Raw genomic sequence first — 22,851 nt, 5'->3', positions numbered from 1 at the left:
CAACTGATCTCACGGATTCACAGGCTTCTGTTCATAACATCATCATTTCATGGACTAATTACGCGCACGCTCGGAAGGACGCGATATACCCTGCGCGGAACTCAACAGGGCGAAAGCGAAAAGACCAAAAAAAGGAAAGGAGACCCTGTCGGCGACAGGGAGCGTGTGCAACGCACAACAGGTCTTCACCTTGGTGACGACATCTCCTTCCTTAACCAAGACCTATTTTTGCATTTCCACCCCTTCACTCTTCCTCCATGTCTTGTGTCTACTTTAGACCCTGTCCAGGCCCCAAAATAGGGCAAGACGGGGGCGTGGCGCCCCTATCCCCCTTAGGACAAGGGTGTGTCCCCCTAGGATAGGGGTGTGGCACCCCTGTCCCCACCTCTTAGGGTGGCCCTATGTTCGGTCTACCCGATCTCCTATGCATTTCTTGTCTTCAGGGTTTGCAACTCCTCTTTGTCGGCCTTCGGTGGTTGAAAATTAATCCTTGAGGCATGTATAAAAACGAATTCAATACCCTCATTCAGGGACGGATGAAAAACAAAAGGACAAATAGAGAGCATAAGGAGAAGATACAAGATTTCAAGGTCATCATCAAGCATTCAAGCATTCAAGTCTTCTTTATTCATCCATTGCAGCAACATTACAACATTCATTTGCAAGCATGTGTGTGTGTTAGGGTTTTGTCATGTTACATGCCATTTCATACAACATTTGTGGTTACATTCAAGAAGCAAAGCAATCATCATCAACAAGTTGCAGATCTACAAGGTATACATCTCCATTGTTTACATTCAAGCATTTGCAATTACTTTATTTTTAGGTTGATTCCTCAACCGAGGTTTGACTGAGGCAAACCCCTATCCACAACCCCCCTTTCTTCTCTTTTATGTGTGTAGGTTGCAGGTGCGCAGCTGTAATGCAGGTTTGGGCTTCATTTGCAGAGACGGAAGAACTTTTTTCATTTTGCGGATTTTGTGGCGGACCATGTACATTCCCGCCACGGTCCCAACGACTTTTCTCCAAATTTGCAGGGCAAATCCACGTCAGTTTAATTAGCTCAGATCCGAAGTTACAACACGATCCTGAACTAGTAGCACCTCATTTCACTCATTTCCTCTCTCTTTTCCACATAGTCAACAAGTCAACTTTCTCATTTACAAAAGAGGGTAAATCACACTTCAACCACTTGCAATCCACTCAGAATTCACATCCTTGTTTTCCTCAGATTTGGATCTAGCGGATTCAACCCCTCTTTTGAATGTAAAGTTCCTCCCAAGTAAAAATCATCCTAGTGGCTTCCTTTCTCTCTCCTAGGTGGGGAGTCACTAGGATCCAATTTTCAACTTTACATTTTGGTGAACCCGACGTCTTACACATTAATTCCGATTTCTCATTATTAGATCTGATTAATTGCAATTTGAATTTCAAATTTTCATTTTCAAGTTTGATCTATTTGCAAATTTTAGAGGTTAATTGCATACAAACCCTAATTTTTCATTGTGAGAAAATTAAGTTTGTGAGGTGTAAAATTTTAATTGCTTGTTTCACATCTGATTTCTATTTCAGAATTGCAATTCAAATCTGTCGCTTTATTCTGAAAATTCAGTGGTTAAATCATAAAACCCTAATTTTTAAGATCTTTTCATTTTCGACCTTTGACTGCAAGTTTGACCGATCTAGACATCTCCAAATTGGTTGTTTTTTTGGATTCCGCATTAAAATCATAATCTCTATCATCCCTGAAATTTTCGAAAAAAGTTGGTCGGACTGTGTGCGTTCCTGCTACGGTCCTCGGCTTTTTTCCCGAATTTTTGGGAGATGGAATTCACTGTATTTTTCTACTCAGATCCAGAAAATCAGCGTACTTTATCAATTTTAACACTCTCTAAGGTCAAACACAAATTCAAAATTCATCAAATACACATTTTTAAATTATTTTTCATAAAAAGGTCCTAATTTTAAACCTGCTTTTCCAACAAATACAAATTTCACTTAAGAGATTTTTAATGGCAATTAATAAATTGGATTTACTTGCTCTTTCACATCTAATTACATTAATTTTTGCATATATTTATCATGTGTCGGATAAGAGTTTGTTTCATTTCCTGTTGCTTCTTTTTCTTCATAGCACTTGGTCATATTGTGTTGTTAGGATTTCCAAATTATTTTCTTTTCAATTAGATCTAAAAGCTTTCATGTATCATTTATGTTGCATTATGGTGATGTTGTTAACAACATGCATTTCCTATGTTAATCACCTTAAAGCTTTTGTAGATCCTAAACCTAGACATCCTAATTTTTGTACCTCTCCTAGGGTATCTTGGGTGAAAGAAATGAGATCTAATGCTTTACCCAATAATCTTTCTACAAGAGAGCAAGCATTGGAAAGTAATATGGATCCATCTTCTTCTTCTTCTACACATACCCTTGAGCAAGGGGGGCAATATGACAACATCAACACTCTTACATCTTTAGATCCCCCTTATTCTCCTAAGACCTATCTTCAACATCAAAGTCTATGTAGAGAGGATGATATCATGTATTTTATTCATGACCTTTCTTCTCGCATAGAAATCACTAAAAATGAGCTTTTAGATGATGAAGATGTTCTTCCCCAATCTTCCAAAAAGGATAAGCTTGATAAAGGCAAAGAGATTCTCATTTCACATGATACTCCTCCTTCATCGACAAATCCTTTTCTACCTCCTTACACATCAGATTTCAAAGAAATTCATGATTATGTTACTCCATCTAGTCAATTGCAACATTCTTATAGTCGTGGCTTTCATATAATTAAACAAAAAGGTTTTAAAGGACAAGGAATTGGAGAATTTGAGCATGGAATTCGTGTCCCTATAAATCCTCCTACACAAACTACTACAAGAGGCCTAGGAAGTGATACCCCTCTTTCTATGGATGAATTCCTTAGACTTCAAAACTTTAAAGATTGCCTTCAAAAACAACAAATCAAGAGAGCCCGCAAGAATGCTTCTTATATAAAGCATCCTTTTTGTTCATTTCATCAAACTCATGACCATAATGTTGATGATTGCCTTGATTTTCAAAAATCTATTCAAGATGGCATAGAAAGTGGCAAAATTAGAATTGTGGATAATGAAACTCCTTCTCCTAACAAACCCTCTTCTTCATAGGAAGATGATATTTACCATCCTGACAGATTAGCTGCAAGAATCTATTGGAGGTTGAAATATGATAGGAACATTTCCTTTCCTCTTCAAAATAAAAAGAAAAATCTTAAGCAAGTGAAAGGTATTGAATATTGCATTTTTCATGATTTATATTCACATTATATTGGAAAATGTTATGCATTTAAGAAATTTGTTCAACTACAATATGATCTTGCACACATTTGTCTCACAGAAGATCTAGTTGTATTTCTTGGTAAAAACATCGTGCCTTAGCACTTCTTTTCCCTTCATGTTGCTCTTCACCCTATGGCATAATTAGCCCATTTAACGGGAGCTCTTTATCATTAGTGGTGGTATTGTTTCACTTTAACATACTTTGGGGGCAGCAACGTGAAGTCCATTTTTCTTCTTCTTTCTATACATTTATCTCTATCTTTGTGCATTATTCATTATTAGATCTATTTTCTTGCATAGGGTTATTCTTATGTGAGCATATAATTGTTCTTTGGTTTTCCTCTTTGCTTGGAGAGGGGCATCTTTAATGAGTACTGCACTTCTTCTCTTTCCTTCATTCTCTTGGAAATCTTACCTCTTCTATGGTTTCGATTATTCGCAACTATGATATGCCCCTTAGCAAGGAATGATCTCTTGAGAAGTATGTATCCCTTCCTTGAAAGGATTTGTTCCAATAGGACGGCATATCACTTGAAACTAATCACTATCAGAACATGTGTAATATTTCTCCTTGTTCTCCTCACTTGGGGGGCAAGGATTTTCATTCCTTTCCCTTTTATCATTATTTCCTTTAGGGGCTGCATTGTTCATATGTGATTATCATTTCTTACAATGGTATGTTTTTATGACTAATCCCCCTTGGGGAATATATGATGATTTTTCTTCTTTTCGAAGATAACCACTTCTTGAGACATGTATTTTACATTTACTAATGTCTTTTCTTGCATGTGTTCATGTAAGTTCATTGCACATTTGCTTATGTTTAATCTCTCTCTAGTAGATTGTGTAAGCTCTTCTCATTGTCCCATAGCTTGGGGAGCAATGATCTTTCTCTCTCTCTTTCTCTAGGGATCCACTTTGCCCTATTAAGTGGATTGTGTGAGTTCTATTACTTGATGTCATTCTTTGTGCAGAATTGTTGGTTATTGACTTAAGGATTCTCTCTTATACAAGAAGTGTTAATCCTTGACTACGACCTCTTTTACACTTGGTTATTAACATCTATGATAAATCCAACCATCCCTCTGGGGGCTAAAAGCAAGTCACCCCTCATCAAGAATCCCTTTCACATAGAAATAGGAGGAAGGATTGCATTCTTGTTCTTTCCTTTTCTTGTTCTAGAAGATGTTAAATTTGTCTAAGACAACTCCTCTTGGGGGTAGATGTCTTTTGAACAAAGATCTCTTCTCCTCCAAGGATCACCTTTACACTTACAGCAAGATATCTCTTGTCAGCTATCTTATCCTTGCTTGAAAAGTATTCCCTCTCTGGCTTGGATTTATGACATCGTTGCATAAGCGGATATCTTCTTTGTGGTGAAGGTAGGTATCCTTGTTCTACTTTCCTTAAGATATCAACATTAGCCTATGTTGACATCTTAAGAGGGGGCACCCACACTGCTCCTTTGTACTATACTTCTCTCATGCATTGAACAGTGAGACATCCTTGGAACCAGAGGGAAACCTCTTAGAGCAAGATGTCGTCACTTTTTGTACATTGGGTCATTCTCGGAACCAGAGCACAGTCTCTTAGAGCGAGATGTCATCACTTTTTCTTGTCTTGTACAATGAGACATTCTTGGAACCAGGGGGAAACCTATTAGAGAAAGATGTCGTCACTTTTCTCTTGTACAGTGGGTCATTCTCGGAACCAGAGCACGGTCTCTTAGAGCGAGATGACGCCACATTTCTCTTATGCGGGGTGATTATTCTCGGAACCAGAGCATGGTCTCTTAGAGCGAGATATCACACCTTTCTTAACGCTTGTACTATACATTCTATACAGGTTGTAGCGTACTCAGGCATAGACTCCTATGTGTTAATGTATAGATAGCTTCGGTAAGATAAATGATTGAATGAGAGATAAATGAAGTCTCTCATTCAATCATTTATCATGTCGATTATTAGAATGAATAAACTCAAGCATTCAATTGATAAGCATTCCCTTTATATTAATCATAGTATCCAAATTTGATAATCTATTCATATTCACCGATTGACAAATCGAGTTAACTCTTGCAAATAAGACTTAACAATTATCAGTTAAACTATCGTTTGATATTTAGATTAGCATATGTTCACACCGATTATATCGGGTGTTAAGGATACACCGTTTGGCATACACCGATTATATCGGGTATAAAAGATAATGTTAATATTACCATGCACTACCGATAATTATATCGGATGTTAATATAACCATGCACCACCGATAATTATATCGGGTGTTAATATATGCACCGGTTGGTAAATAAAATGCCATGCATCATTATCGTGAGGGGGCACGATCAAGTGATGTCTTGATCGGCCATGTCCAAAAGACATGGCCGGTCAAGGCATCGCTTGACCGTACCCAGCCCACTATATATACCAAATGAAATGTGTGAGAATGGACATTGAAATTTATAAATGCTCCTCCTCTCCTGCCACATAAAAGAAGACAATCAGATTTATGTAATAATTCAATAATAGAGAAAACAAAATAATAAGATAGAATATAACTTCATATTGAATGTAAATTGAATATCATTTACACTATGAGGCGCTTCGAAGCTCACTTGCACACACGCGCATGAGGTTGAGTGGAACTAATGGAGTTCTCACTCTCTCTCTCTTTACATGGATCACCTAGACAAGCTCTAGGGGCGAGATTTTCCATGTTCTTCTCTCCATGGACCACCTAGTTTTAGGGGCAAGACGTCCATGGTTTATTTCTTCTTCGCCTTTCTTCTCATGGATCACCAAAGTGTGTATTCATGTTCTCTCTCTTCTTCCTCTCATGAACTCATAGTTTTACTATTTATAGTTCATGGATGATGTCAGCTTTCCTCTTTCATGTGATCGCTATTGTTTATGTGATGGCATTGGTCTTTGTGTCTTGATTAGTTGTTGAGACATCTGAGCTTGAGATCTCTTCAGTTAGTTAGTTTGTCGTCTTGTGTCTTGTTCTTATCATGTGTCTTTTTGCGATTTAACTTTGTTTTGTGTGTCTTGTGCCTTTTTGTTTTGTGTGCTCTTGCATATGTTGGCATGAGTTAAGACCCTAAGATTAGGGGCTGTTTGCTCCTCAATATTAGTGGTGTCTTATACTCCTTGTGGTTTTGCTCCGCATCTCTCATCTTCATCTCTCTTTTCTTCTACTTTACCGGCAGTAGTGGCGTAAGCCATGCTCTCGTTAAAGTGGGGGCTAAATGTAGTGTCATAAAATTGCGACCCCTGCAATTTTAACCACATTTGGGGTCCTCACCTTGATGACGGCATCTCCTTCCTTAACCGAGACCTATTTCTGCATTTCCACCCCTTCACTCTTCCTCCTTCATGTCTTGTGTCTGTTTTAGACCCTATCCGAGCCCCAAAATAGGGCAAGACGGGGGCATGGCGCCCCTGTCCCCACCTCTTAGGGTGGCCCTATGTTCGTTCTGCCCGATCTCCTATGCATTTCTTGTCTTCGGGGTTTGCAATTCCTCTTTGTCAACCTTCGGTGGTTGAAAATTAATCCTTGAGGCATGCATAAAAAGGAATTCAATACCCTCATTCAGGGACGGATGAAAAACAAAAGGACAGATAGAGAGCATAAGGAGAAGATACAATATTTCAAGGTCATCATCAAGTATTCAAGCACTCAAGTCTTCTTCATTCATCCATTGGAGCAACATTACAACATTCATTTGCAAGCATGTCTGTGTTAGGGTTTTGTCATGTTACATGCCATTTCATACAACATTTGTGGTTACATTCAAGAAGCAAAGCAATCATCAACAAGAAGTTGCAGATCTACAAGGTATACATCTCCATTGTTTACATTCAAGCATTTGCAATTACTTTCTTTCTAGGTTGATTCCTCAACGGGGTTTGACTGAGGCAAACACTTATCCACAACCCCCCTTTCTTCTCTTTTATGTGTGTAGGTTGCAGGTGCGCAGCTGTAATTGCAGGTTTGGGCTTCATTTGCAAAGACAGAAGAACCCTTTTCGTTTTGTGGATTTTGTGGCGAACCATGTACATTCCCGCCACGGTAGCGACGACTTTTCTCCAAATTTGCAGGGTAGATCCGTGTCAGTTTAATTAGCTCAAATCCGAAGTTACAGCACAATCTCGAACTGGTAGCACCTCATTTCACTCATTTCCTCTCTCTTTTCCACATAGCCAACAAGTCAATTTTCTCATTTACAAAAGAAGATAAATCACACTTCAACCACATGCAATCCACTCAGAATTCACATCCTTGTTTCCCTCGGATTTGGATCTAGCGGATTCAACCCCTCTTTTGAATGTAAAGTTCCTCCCAAGTGAAAATCACCCTAGTGGCTTCCTTTCTCTCTCCTAGGTGGGGATTCACTCGGATCCAATTTTCCACTTTACACTTCCAAATATATTTAAATGCTTTATGATTGAAGTGATAATTCTGCCATGAATTGAATGATGCTTAATTATGATAATCTGCTTATTGAAATTATTGATGTAAATGGTTTCTAATCTGTTTGCAGGGTTTCAATCAGGTGAAAGGTATTTTATGAACCCACTTGTTTATTTGGAAATTGAGAATTAGGGCAAATTTAGGGCATTTCCAATTAGGTTATGTTAAAGCAAGATTGTGAATAGATACATGGAAAATCATGTAGCAAATATTTAAATTGTAAAAAGCCTAAAACCAAAGAAAAACAGATTCAATAAAAATATGGACATGAATTGCTATACTGATGTAAGTACCATTCTGTGACGGATGTCCTACTACTCATCTGTTTCCTTTGCTGAGCTATATTTGTTTATCTTGGTTGTAAATACCGTTACATGTGGTTGTAGTGGTTTTCTGTTTGGGCTTTTCTTTTGAGATTCACAGTTTTGGTTTTTGAGGAGGGGAGCAGGATTTGGTGTGACAGAGTGATATGGGAAATAATCCTAGTTGGATGTAAAGAAGGTAGTAGTTGATCTGTGCTGTGTGATTATCTTTGGTTGTTCAAAGCTTCCTATATTGTGTTCATTTTCTGCTGTTTGATCATGAATAAAAAGAACATTGCTGTATCTGTTTTTTGGTATAACTAGAACATGATTCTTCCTCACTAGTTTCTGCTCTTTCAGTACCGTTCTAGTCATGAGTATGAATCACAAGAACAGGGCATTCTGTTAGAGTTTACTTGTAAGGGCAGAGTCCTATCTGCATCAGTTTCAGAGTGTGTAATTTGCAGCTACAGAGGTCATCTGCATCATATAGCATGACTTCTGCTAATTTATTTTCTTTGACCTTATAACAAAAGCTCTATAAAGTCTGAAATTTATCTTCTATAGTAATCATTTAACTTCTGATCTTCATCCCTAAATTACAGCTTATTTTAGGCTCTAACCATTTAAGGATTATTTGAACTCAAGTTTTGCTTACCGGAATACCTATAGCCCAGGACTTGATTGCTATAACTGCAGCTTTTAGTGCACCACTCATTCCCAAGCCTTCAGACTCAAAGCCACCAAGAAAGTATGCACTAAGAAGCCATCCTGCAGCACATCCATAGGTTGCATTGCATTATTTAATAAATAAAACTACAAGGAGTGGTCCACATCTGAATAACCCAAGTGCTGAGCTACACTGTAAGTTGTATTTTGAATCCAATGGTAGCAAAAAGAAGCATAACATTTGCACATGAATATATTTGCCACCGGTAACCTTTATCTTAACATGAAACATCTTAAAAGGTTTTAAAAATCAGAGACTTTTAAGTTTTGATTATTCTTATTTTGTTGAAAAGAAAAGAAAAAACTCTTGATAAAAACTGCATACAAGTTGTTGACAAACACTGATGTTTCAAATTACACACCGTGGTCTATCATCAAGATAACAGATGTATTAGGATTACAAATTGGAGCTCCTAATTAAGATATCCCATTCCATACACAAGATGTCAGGTAGTCCCTACCCCAAAACTAGCCATTTATGAATTAGCTGTTTTAAAAAAAAGATGACAATGAGTTGGCCCAAAGCCAACGAAGGGAAAAATATAACAACAAAACAATTATTTCCCAGAAGCCAAGATGGGATTATTCCTCATTCAGTTGTTTTCAACTTCAGACCTATGTCCTTTTCTAAACTTATGCAAAACGGGTATCGAAGATCAGCTTAAACACATCCCATCATCTCTATTCAAATTGTCAAAATATTTTTTGATCTCCACCGCTTCTCTTATTCAGATTATTGTATAGTGATCCTCATAATCTAACAATTATGGCACAAAGTTTATCTGATAAATGTCAAAGGCCAAGTTCATAGGAATGTTTAAGCTAAAACTCCTAAACAAACCTAATATCTGAGGTATTATAGAAATGTCCTTGAAGGGGAACTTACAGAATTAGATAAATAGTTCACTATCTAAAAGTGTATATGATACAATGGATAGATAGTTAAATGTGAGTTTATTATTGCGAAAAGTAGTAATATTTGAACAGACGATCTCCTGAAATTTGTGTAGCAGTAACCTTCAGTAGTGCATGATCAAAAAGGGCAGTGAAATCTCTGAAGAAGGCAGACTCTTGCAGCCCAAGTCTTCCTTCATGAGAAAATTTTTGCATATATAAATAAGAAATTCCTACATTAGGTTATACTATAAGAGACATCAAAGACACTTGTGGTTCTTATATGAGAATTCGATTAGCTACAAAACATCAATATTTAAAGAATTAAAGTAGAATCCTATGGTACTGCTAAAATAAAGCTCTACATCACCAGGACATGCTATGGATCTATTGATGGGTGTTTTGTGACCACACCAACACAGAATAAAGTTTCCAAAGGACGCTCTATCCTCTCTTGAGCAAAATCCCATGTATGCTAAGATTGTGAAAGATCATACAAGTGATTCCAAGGTTCCTACAGCGAACGTGCAACTTTGTGTTGGAATGAGCTCGTTTGGCTTGATGTATGCTGGTAATCCAAGGGGGACTCACGTGAAGTGAAACAATCTTTAAGAAGACTTAAACAAATTTAGGCTTCAAGGAAATATAGCGAATGATTTAGCAATGACAAGTATTTTTTTTTTTTTGAAACATTTTCAATGAAATATACAAAAAGTAAATGAGAATAAGGGTTTGAGAGACTCTATTCTAATACTAAAAAACTCAAAAGACAATGATTGTTCAGGTGAAATCGACCACGCTTTGTTTTGCCAAACTAGACAACTACGCAAAGGAGGTGCAATCTTCAAAGGTTGTGCTAAGAATTTTCATACCATCAACGAACACCATCAAGAAGAACAATGCACATTTGATGATCGAAGTTAAACATCCACATAAAAGGCCCAGACCAACCTTACACTAGAAGTAGAAATCATCTATTTGCAAAAGGTATGAACAAATGATTTTACCACAAAACAACATTATCCATTTCATTCATCTGATTGCTTGAAAACAAATCTAATCTACTTAAGGGAAACCATGCAAACTCCAAAACAACACAAGTAATCACCAAAATTCAATGAGTTACTTTTATTATCTTCATTATTTCTAGCAACAATTTCATAAAATTCTCCCCCTATTGCAAATGAGGGGGCAAACCCCTTTTATAGGCCCCAAAAATGAAATGGATGGCCAAGATCAAATTGGAATCAAGGGCCAAGATTTTGCCATGCAAACACTGATTAGGGTTTGACCAAAAATGACCCATGTGGCGCCAAGTAGTGTGTCTCAGTCATCAATGAGACATCACACCTACTATATATTTAATAGCCTATCACTCAAAATAGCACACCCACTATGCCTTTAATAGCTCATCCCCCAAAATAGGGTGGCCACTATGCATTTAATAGCTCATTGCCCAAAATAGGGCATCCACTATCCCTCTCTCTGGCGGCAAATGCAATGAATTGAGCCATGACGGTTTCAAGTTCGCCCAAAAAGACACTTAGCGTAGTCTCGAGCTTATACTCCAAAATAGATATGTCCTTTTCACACTTGCTAAAAATCTTGTCCCATCCTAACATTGCCTCTTGAGTTCTATAAATGATGCCTAAGAATATGAAAACATTCTCCAGGTCATCCCCTGAGAAGGATTCCATTAAAAAAAATTCCTCCAGCTTGTTTCTCAAATTATCTACTGCCATCTCCTCATCAGTCAATCTCTTGCAAATAATGTTTCAACTGTATTGAGGATTCCAACCTGAATGTTCTTGATTGCTTTCCTCAATTGAGCTAACTCTTCATTTGACCTTTCAAAGAATTCCTTCCTGATGGTCACTACACAATACCACCGAGGGAAGTCATATGCTTCATTTTCCCTTATGACTTCACCATCAATCAATTCTTGCCTGGTAATTTCAATCAATGCTTCCAAGCATGGAATGGTCTTGTCCTAGTAGATGTGTGTGTCTTCCCATGCCTGGTCTACATTCTCAATTCTGCCAAGGATAGCTAGGACCCTCCCGTATATTTGAGCCAAGTCCTCAATGAACTTACATGCGACAGAATGGATGTTCTTCACCAATTTCTTGGTACCTTGGGGTGATTTTCCTCGTTTCTTCAAGGCCATCAATTGATTCCTTCAAAAGAGTTGTAGGAGGAACAAAAGCTTGATTGTAATGTCCCCTTGTCCCTGGTATTCAAACATCCATGGAGTTTGGCCTATTATTTGACCCTCGTAGGCCAAGGGGTTGATGAGAGGGTCGTCTTGGCAGTTACTTATGGCTTCACATATTATTTTAATGATTTTATGGTGAGATAATGAGTTCTCACGTATGATGTCACGTGTGCACTTTATATTAAAGAAATATTGAATCTTCTAGAAGGGAGGCCGATTCATGTATGAAAAAGAATAAATAGGTGAGGAGCGTCATGGATTGATTATCGGTTATTTGACATCTCTGTGTTAAGAACTTGTGGAGCCAAAGGTTTTGCAGATCATTGGTTATTGGGAACGATACCTCCCTTTGATTCGCATAATCGAGGTGGTGAAAGATCCTGCAAAGGGTTGCAATTGTGAGTGAAGGATACCTCAGTCCTTCATATTTGAGTTTATTGTGTTTTGACAGTAGCATTCATGGTGGACGAATTTGGAAAGTACTTCAACTCATGAGCGAATCGACATCTATGCTTGCATCTATAAATTAAGGAAGGGTGATTCCTTAGGAGCTGATTAGAGGTGAATTTGGAGAGAGTTGCAGTCATATTTCAGGTCTGAGATAAATTCGACCAGACCCTTCAGACCCACAACTTTGCTCATAACTCCTTGTTTGTGCATCAAACTCATCATTGGATTGGAGCGCCCTCTTGGAAGGGGTACATCGATGATGGTAGAAGCTTGAAAAGGAGAGTAGGAGCTGATATTTATTTATGACTGTTACTTACATCAGAAACAGGGGCGATTTTGGAGAAGGGTAGATTTGGCAAAAAGGAGAGCTCAAAGTGATCGATATTGCTTGCTTCTTCATCTATCCTCCAAGGCATTTCATCCACGTTCTGTTTTGGCATTGTTTCATTGAATTTCAGTCATGTATGTTTGGATTAGTGGCTGCCATTAGTACTTAGAAAATTCCAGTGTTCCACGGGGACACGTCCCCCCCCTTTTTGGGCGCGTCCCCCCGTCAGAAACGTCTCGGGGACAGGGGGACGGGGACGCGACATCCCCCGCCGTCCCGCCACCGCCACCCAAGCGCCGCCGGGACGCGGAGACGTCCCCGCGTCCCCGTGTCTCCCAGGGAGACGGGGAGATGTGGAGACGTCTCCTTGGGAGACGTCTGGACGTCTCCCAGAGAGACATGGAGATGCCTCCACGTGACGTCTCCTTGGGAGACGTCTGTCCTCCAAGGATAGGGAGACGCCCAAACGTCTCTTGTCGCCCCCACGTATATGCAATGTTTAATATTAAAATTTAAAAAAAAAGTGACTTTTTAAGTTTTTTGAGGGTTAAGGGGTAACTCTAATTGGACGTGGGCCAAAAGAAAAATAACACCCGACGCCTTTAGAAAATAATAAAAGTATTTTTGGCCTCGCGGGGCGCTGCCCCTCGACCCCGCCCTGTATCACGACAGGGAACGCGCAAGGGGCGCTGCCCCTTGACCCCAACTTGGGGGCGCTGCCCCCAAACCCCCGTTGAAAAATATAAGGGGAAACCGCGCCAATAGAAGTAGGGAAAATCTAACCTCCAAGTCTGATTAGGCTCCATATAACAACACAACTTAGAAATCTTGGTATTTAGATTTAGTATTTCAAATTTCCTATAGTCTCATTTAAAATATAATTCTTACACTGTAATACTGTCATACATCTTTTCAAAACTAGTTTTTCAAGTACTATATGTATATGTATAACTATATCAGCACCACCACCCCGCCACCCCCCCCGCCGCCGTCCCCCCGACGTCCCCAAACTTAGGCCCTTGGTCCCCCCGTCCCGGAAACGCATCCCCGCGTCCCCCCGTCCCCCTGTCCCCAACGCCCGTGGAACACTGGAAAATTCTGATAATAATTCATATAAGCCAAGAGTCTTGGACATTTCTCAAGTATTTTGTAATCAGGACTGCATTAAATAAATAAGTCAGCTGTGAGCTTTGCATTTGCTGTCATTAAGTTGTTTCATATCTGAGGTTGCATGCCAAGTGTTCAACAAAATGTCAACTAGATGATTATGATGTTTGTATGCTTTATGAGTTGATAAATCATCTCTAATTTCATTGTATTGCATTCCTATACTCCTACAAGCAAAACTGCATAACACGTAGGATTATACTAGCTATCCAAAACTGCATAACACGCAAGTTATTCAGTCTGAAACTAGAACAGGAGGTTATCAAACAATTGTTTGTTAATATCCCAACACTTTCAGACATACAACAGCAGGGGATATTACGTTGATCTTCTTGCCTAAATGGACACATTATTTGTTGCACATACCCACACAAGGCTTTGTTCTCGCTTTTCAATTTCTTGTATTTTCTTTCATCTTCGTCATTTGTTCCTTCAATGCCTGGGTGGAATCATCAAAATCCTCCATCACCTATTCCCTGGTAGCACGTCCTACATCAACTATCATTACATCATGCTCTTTTGGAGTGATTTCATTCCTGGCCTTGTCAGTCCTCGGCACTGCCACATGCAAAATTCTGGATCCTGATTCGTTCATGGTGACCTTGGAGAATTTCTTTGATGCCTTCTTCTCTGATGGCTTATTTATTTGGCTTAGAAATTCCTCCAACTCTATTATGAGATCAATTTCTTCTTCTAGATCCTTTCTCATCCTTTCCCTTAGCCATTCTAGAGCAGCTGACTACTGATCATGCACTTCTAGCTATTCCTACTCTTGTGTTATTTCCTCTTGGGATCCCAAGTCTCCAATTGCCACCGTCTTGAAACATTCTTGGGTATGCAATTTTGTATCAGGAGGAGGTTCTTGTTCTTCATTTCTTTGCTAAGCAAACTCCCTAGAAGCATTGGCACTTTGTGTATCTTGTACCTTCAAAGTTATTTGACCCTCTTCCCAAGATTCATTCCTTGTATTGAAACCAATTATTTCTCCTATGAATAGGTCAACTTCTAGCACACTTGAGGAATTGCCAAGAGATGACTGCACTTCCTCTGATCTTTGTCTCTTTGGTTGCGGTTCTTCTCTTGGGACATCCTGCCTTTGACTACGAATCTCAAGCAATGCCCTTCTCTTTGCCATGCTCTGCTTTTTCTTGAGGATTTGTTCTTTCTTTGGCTTGAGCTCCTAATGATTCCTCAATAGCTTCATCTTGTGATTCCAGGTCTCCCATCAAATCATAAGTCAGGTGGGCATTCTTCGCTTTCAGCTTGCTGATGTGACGCTCAACCCAAAGTCTTGTGAATTTTGTAACTGACCTACTTAGTGTGTCAAGATCAACTATCTCTGGTTCTAACCAATTAGGTGCTAGGATTGGCTTGTCTTTCTCTTTCTCAAAATTAGGGTGAACATTGTTCACATCCTCTTCCACCTAGTTTGGCACCGGGAGGATTTCACATATCCTTATCATTTTGAGGGGTAACCTGGAAAACATTCTTTTGTTCACCTCATAATCATCTTTGGCATTAGACCAATAATCTTCGAGCTACATCTTATGCCTATGCCTCATGCTAGCCACCATTTTTATCTTATCATATGGATCAAAATTTGATCTCGCAATGTGGAATGTGAGGTGATAGAACTGCAGTTCCTCCACTAACTTTTCCGCTACAACTAATGATGGGCACACTTCATCAAAATCTCCCATGATGATTAGGAACTTGATTCCACCTTTCTTCTTCTTTTTTAGGATCTTGTCATAAGCTGTCAATTGCTTTGTTACCTCAAGCAGTACCATCTTATCAACTGGGTACCTTGAGAACCTATAGGGATAGGAGGAGAATCCCTAAAGCCAGATGTAGGTGAATCCTGGAAACTAGATGAACCATGCTCCATACTTTTTTATTAGTTTCCTTGCTTACTGTGATAGCCTCATGTGAACACCTCCCTGTACTGACCGGACAATATGCAAGGTGAAGGTGTCGTTAGCTCTCTTGAAATAGGTAGTCTTATATAGCACTCATATACTTTGCATTGTCCTCGACCACATCCCATGGGTCCTTTGCTCAATAATCCACTGAATCTGGCCATCCTTACCAACATATAAACAATGTATGAGCCGATGTAAAAGGATCATGAATGCATTAAATTCTTCAATTGCTCATCCAAATTGTCACTGATCACCCTTGCACAATACACGACCTTTATTGCATCCTGTTGGTGTCTGTTTTATCATCTACCAAACATTAGGATAGGATACCCGAAGGTATTCTATCCTCTCCTGAAAAATCACTACTGATTCCAAGGTCTATATGTGCGAACAAGTGACTTTAGTGGAATAGCTTCTTGGGTAGTGTATGCTGAAATTTTCAAGGGGGACTTACGTTTGACAAGTATCTTGAACTACTGGACTTAGATGGATTTAGCAATTTTAGGCTCTTCTTTTTTTGGGGGGGGGGATTTTCAGGGATTTAGACTTTCAAAAGAAAGGGGAAAAGAGATAGGGTTTAGGAAGGCTAATCTAATCCTATGAATTCTGGAGACGGTATCAATTGGGTGCTCTCAAGAAACCAAACCTTGCTTCGCCACACTAGGGACAACTACACAAGGCCGGTGCAATCTTTAATGGGTTGTGCTTATGATCGAGCTGTTGGGATGCACAAGGGATGGGCTCAGACTAACTTTGCACGGTAGAATGGAAATCATCCATTTACCAAAAGTATGAGCGGAAATACACCATCAATTGATACTTATCAAATCCTTCATTCAAATTAACAACAATGAAAGCAAATCTAAATTAATTCTAACTAAGTGTTGAGGCAATTGAAACCATGCAAATCATTCAAATAATAGAGATTACAAAGCAGCGCACATGCAATATATTATCTGGAAATGACCTTAAGCAACAATACATCAAAAACCTCACACTTTTCAAATGAGAGGAGGCAACCTTATATAGTTTCCTGAAAATCAATGAATGGCCGAGATCGAACAATGATCAAGGGCCAAGATCAATAATCACAAACCCTAATTAGGGTTTCCCCAAAATACTACTTTCGACCAATTACATTTGGGACACTTGTCCTTCTTGCTAAAAATAAATCTTTTATGAAAATAGAAGGTTGTTACATTCTGACGTGTGCCCTTCTAGAAGCTTCTGGATGAGTCAGGTTCATTGAATCTGGACATGCTAACTTGGAGCGATCTGATCAGCTGGAAAAGATGACGAGACGCCATCTCAACATAAGCCACTTCTAATCTTGCTGAGGCGGTGCAGGAGGAGGTATGGGAGGTGGATTAACTTCTTGTTGTTCCCTCTGATTTTGTGCATCAATACGTGCGGCGATGTCTAACTCCTCATCAAGGATAAAACTCATGCGATACCAATCAGGAGTGTTTCTTCTCATAGACCAGGCCAAGCTATACAGCTCAGTGATAACGTGTTCTTGTTCATCGCTGAAATCCAAGTCAGGCTGAAGCACTAGCTGAGGTTCCCTGCCTGGTTGAGGAGGAATGATGGGCAGGCCCATGTTGAAATTTATCCGACTGCGATCTCTATGATGATGATCTCGCCTCTACTTCCTCCTGCGACCTGTAAAACCAAAGGAAAAAATAAGTTAGAAAATTTCCGCAAAATTTCGAAAAAAATATCGGGGCCGTGAAATGGCTGTGTTTTGGAAAATTTTCCATTTTTCACTCTCATACTTAGCCATAAAAATTGAATTTTCACCTCAAGACCCTCAGCCTTGAGGCTGGTTGAAGTCACCATCAAGTGTTAAAACTTTCGAAAATTTTCATACTTAACCAAAAAAAAAAATTTTTTTTTTTTTCAAAAAAAATTTGAAAAAATATTTCTCAACTTCTTGAAAATATTCAGAAAAATCCATTAAATCTGCATTTTGAATTGGATTTTACCTTTGAATGTGCAGAAACAGGGCTAGAAATCCTCTCAAAAATATTCAGAAAATTTTACGAAGGTTTTATAATCTTCTCTCGCTTGATTATTTTCCAAAAATCCACGAAAAATCTGGTCTAAAGCGATTATCCAGCTTCCAAAAAATGTCAAAATCCTTGTCTAGATGTTCTTCGAACTGAACTTTTACCAAGCTTTCCTTAGTAATTTCAAACTCTTTGATGTAATAATGAAGTTAAATTGAAGTATTTGTAAGCAAGGTCAAATTCTCAAGTAGAAATCTTTAAGATAATACTTCTAATTTCATCTCCAGTTCTTTCAGAAAGCTTTTTTTTTCGCCACGTTTCCAATTTTGAAAATATCTTCCAAAAGTTTCTATTTTGGTTTATAATTTTGAAATATTAATTAATCCTCCAATATTCTTCTCTGGAAACTTTCTATTTTGGTTGAGGTTGGAAAATATCTGACAATCCATGAATTTTCTTTTTAGAAACTTTCTATTCTAGCTTTGGAGTTTGAAATCCTTATTAATCTTCCAATATTCCATTTTGAAAAACTTTCTATTTTGGTCTTCGAATTCAAAATTTTAGATAAGTTTTTTATGACATCATATCGATCGTTTCTGACTTTTCAATGCCTTGGTGAAATTTTGAATTTTGAATTTCCAATTTACTTCAATTTTGGCGCACTTTTAGATATTTTCCTCCAAGGTATGGCGGACTTTGGCTAGAGCTCTTCCTTGGCCTCCATTATGGCGAAATTTTTGGCTAAGGCATTGGGGCGGACTTTGAACCTTTGCTCCCACACCTTGGTGGACTTTAGCCTTAGCACCTTCAAGGTCTCCTTCACCTTGACAGACTTTGGTGTTGACTCCTCCATGGTCTCTCTAGGTGGGGTGGACTTTGGGCCTAGCACCCACATGACCTCCTTGATGGCTCCTTTACCTTTGGCGGACTTGGGCATTGACACCTTCACGGTCTCCTTCCTCCTTGGGCGGACTTCAAGCCTTGGCACCCATGTGACCTCCTTTGATGGCCTCTTCATCCTTTGGCGGACTTTGGCTTGGTCTCTTCATGGCCCCTTCAAACTTATGGCAGACTTTGGAGTAAGGCACCCACATGTGACCTCCCTTATGCCTTGGGCGGACTTCAACCCTTGCTCCTCCTTGGTCTCCTAAGCCTTGGGCGGACTTCAACCCATGCTCTTCCATGACCTCTTTAGGTGGGGCGGACTTTAAGCAAGGCACCCACATAGGCTCCCTTAGGCATGGCGGACTTCAAGTGTTGGCCACCATGGCCTCTTCAACCTATGGCGGACTTTGGAGTTGCTCCATGCAAGGCAGACTTTAGGCAACACTCCCACCTTGAGCGGACTTTGGAGACACCTCCTAGGGCGGACTTTAGGCATCTCTCCCACCTTGAGCAGACTTTGGAGACACCTCCTAGGGCGGACTTTAGGCATCCCTCCTCTTGGGCGGACTTCAAGCATCTCTCCCATCTTGGCGGAGTTTTGGTCTACCTCCCAACATGGCGTACTTTTAGACATCTCCAACATGGGTGGATGTCTAGACCTTTGCTCTTCAAGGCGGACTTTTGGAGGCTCTCAAGAGGGCAGACTATATATTACTTTACGTTATATTTCATATATATTGTCAGGATGTTTGAGAGTGGTTTCAGGCCTCTAGGACTAATAATGCAAAATCTAGTTTTTGGAGGATTCTCCAATTTTCCAGACTTAGTCAAATTTCAGGATCAGGATGACATTCCAGACTTAGCCAAATTTCAGGACATTTGAGGATCAAGATGATTTTTCGAGCTGATTATCCTTTGAAGGTGCCATGACCCCCTAAAATATAGGAACTTAGCTTTTTGGGTCAAAACTTGAAAATTTTGGATCGCAGTCGAAGCAAGTCAGTGGTACAAGTGTAAACCCTAGGTTTGCATCCCGAAAAAGCAAAAAGCCTAAAATCTAGGGATTTAGCTTTTTTAGATCAAAACTTGGAATTTTCGAGTTCCGGTCGAAGTAGGTCAATGGTGCAAGTGTAAACCCTAGGTTTGCATCTCGAAAAAGCAAAAATCCTAAAATCTAGGGATTTAGCTTTTTTACATCAAAACTTGGAATTTTCGAGTTCCGGTCGAGGTTGGTCAGTAGTACAAATGTAAACCCTAGGTTTGCATCCCGGAAAAAGCAAAAAGCCTAAAATCTAGGGATTTAGCTTTTTTAGATCAAAACTTGGAATTTTCGAGTTTCGATCGAAGCTGGCCAGTAGTACAAGTGTAAACCCTAGGTTTGCATCCCGGAAAAAGCAAAAAGCCTAAAATCTAGGGATTTAGCTTTTTTAGATCAAAACTTGGAATTTTCGAGCTCTGGTCGGAGCTGGTCGATGGTGCAAGTGTAAACCCTAGGTTTGCATTCCAAAAAAGAAAAAAGCAGACATCCCTAAAAAATAGGGAAAACTTTCTAAAAATAGCCATACCGGGGATCGGGCTAGAAAGGCCAAAAAAAAACTTCCTAAAAAATAGGAAAAAGCAAAAAAAGCAAACTTTCTAAAAATAGAAGGTTGTCCAAATTCGTCCAAATCAATTGCGATCTTCGTCCTTTGGCCTCTCTAAGCACTCTGGTGGTGTTCGCATTTCGGAATCACATAACTTGCAAAAACTAACTTTCAATCGTCAGCCTGAAATGCTCTGAACTGGACAAGGCTTGGTGAAACTACAGCAAAAGGTCACAGGACACTAACAAAACCCTAGAAAGCAGGAAAAGAGAGGGTCCCCATTTGCAATGGGGCGATGTGTGAAAAAGGTCACAACACATCCATCACTTCCTCAATGAAGTAAAACATCCATGGCTCGAAGATGAATGCCTACGGACATCCCATGACTCGACTCACCAGCATCACGAGGTCATTGTACTCTTGCTCTAAGTCCATCTCAGTAAGCTACTTAGGCATTTTGGAATGATGGGGCTTTGGCTTTTGCATCCATGTATGGTTGATGATACCTACGCATCCATCCACTCCAGAATCATAGAGCCTTACTGCCCTCTCCTTCATCTTGCATACCATTGAATGATACGTGGGAATTCCAAAGGCTTTTGCAATTGCTTCAATTGTAAGATTCGTCAGAAGTTTGCCATTAGGAGCTACAATTGATCTTCACTCGAGATTGTAATACTTTGCGCATTCAATGATCAACTCCAGGCACTGTATGGCAGGAGGAAAACCAGCCGCTGCCACAATTCCACTCCAAGCTATCTTCTTGGTTACAGCTGACGAAGGATGTCCCTCATGACCAGACATTCTCATCTTGAATTCCTCCAATTGAATTTTCCCAAGTTAGTGTCACTAACTTCCTTCCACTTTAAAATGATCCGTGATTCCAAGAGAAATCCTTTGAGTTCATTCTTGATCTGGCACGCTACCCGAGGCAAAATTTTGACTAATCATTGGACTGGCTTAATCCTCAGTCCATTCTCGAACTACGTTTCGAATTTCGTCCAATTCTAGGTTCGTTTGCTATGTCTTTCCTTCAATTTCGGGTTTTAAAACCCAGACTACAGGTGGAGAATTTTCTTCAAACTGCAAGTTTTAATGATATTCATTGTTATGGTCTTTGTAGGGGAATTTTTGATCAATTACATATGCACTTTTATTTTAAATATGTCACTTGTAATTTATTTTAAGTTTCCCCTTTGATGTTTTTATTTTTTTATTGTTTTTTGGTCATTAAACCATTAAAATAGGGATTCTTTGGCTCAACTGCAAGTAAACTTGCAGTTTGGTCAAAAAACCCCTACTTTAATGGTTTTTGCATGTAATAGGGATTTTAAATCCCCATTACATATGTGCAAGTGTTTCTAACTTGTTGTAGGGATTTTATTTCCCTTTTACAAGTATTTTAAACTTGCAGTTTGCTCCAAAAAACCCGATTTTGCCTTGCAAATGCATTTTTGACAATTTTAAACTTGTCATTTGTCCAAAAAAACCCGATTTTGGCTTGATAAGTGAAAAAGTGAAAAATTAAACTTGCTATTTGTCTTAAAAAACCCGATTTTAGCATGTAAATGAAAAAAGTGAAAATAAAACTTGTTATTTTCTCTCTAAAACCCGATTTGCTTCATGTTGGGCAATTCGAACTTGTCATGTGTCTCCCAAAACCCAATTTGCATGAAAAATCGATTTGTTGAAGATTTCAAAGCAATTTTTTGTGGAGATTTTTTAGGGAGGAAAGGCGTTTTTGCTTCTACCCTATTTTTATGCAATCATCAACATCTTTCATGCCAAATGGAGGTTATATTGACTGGTTTTTGGAGCTAAATCAGCAAAAACGTGGTTCTTTTAACCCACATTTTGGGCGCTTTTTACTTCATAAATCTGCAGTCTCCTTAAGCGTTTTGCCTTTCTCTACCTAGGCGTGGAGGGTGAGAGGATTTTCGCACCATTTGATGATGTCGTTGGAGTTTATAATGGTGGCCACGTGATTCCCTTTGGCCACGTTTTCAACCTTTGGCAGCGTTTTCAATCATTTGGCATCATTGTTTCTTCTTCTACCTTAGGCGTTTTGCTCTAATAAACTTGGATGCACACTCTCATTGGCATTTTGGTCCTCCAAGTTTAAGATTGCTGCTATATTTGAGGCATTTTTTTACAAAAAACGTGATAAGGGTTTGACATTCCGGATTGCTCCTTTTCACCGGTTTTGCTTCTTCATTTCAAGAATTGTTGCATTATTGGAGAAGCATTTTGCATTTTTAAGAAAGGTATGTTCTCTTTCCTTTCTTCCCTTCATTTTATTATTTTCTTGTTTTCTTTATTTTTTGTTATTAGTTGCATTTTTGGCATGTGATGTTCTTCCCCAAAAAATTTGGTTTTTGTGAAAGAAATCTTTCCCTTGAAATGCAATTGTTGAATTGCATTGTTCTTCTCAAAATTCCCTCTTAACTTGTATTCGGGATTTTTAATCTCGATTACAAGTTCGCTGGAAATTCTTGTTCTTCCCCTACGGTTAAGGAATTTAATCATTTTTGGTTAAAATTCCAAGTTTGAAAAGTGTGAAAT

At 39.0% G+C, this 22,851-nt stretch overlaps 1 protein-coding gene across 1 annotated transcript in view; it reads right to left on the bottom strand.

Moving 5' to 3' along the window:
* The window catches only part of LOC131037945 (uncharacterized), a 106,710-nt gene that overhangs the window by 5,785 nt on the left and 78,074 nt on the right, over positions 1-22,851 (bottom strand). Inside the window, exon 3 of the mRNA XM_059211519.1 lies at positions 8,766-8,878. Coding sequence (XP_059067502.1) covers positions 8,766-8,878 — 113 coding nt within the window. The remainder of the gene's footprint in view (positions 1-8,765; positions 8,879-22,851) is intronic.

Source organism: Cryptomeria japonica, chromosome 9, assembly GCF_030272615.1.
Source record: "Cryptomeria japonica chromosome 9, Sugi_1.0, whole genome shotgun sequence".
NCBI lineage: Eukaryota > Viridiplantae > Streptophyta > Pinopsida > Cupressales > Cupressaceae > Cryptomeria > Cryptomeria japonica.
This window is presented reverse-complemented; position numbering and strand designations above follow the sequence as displayed.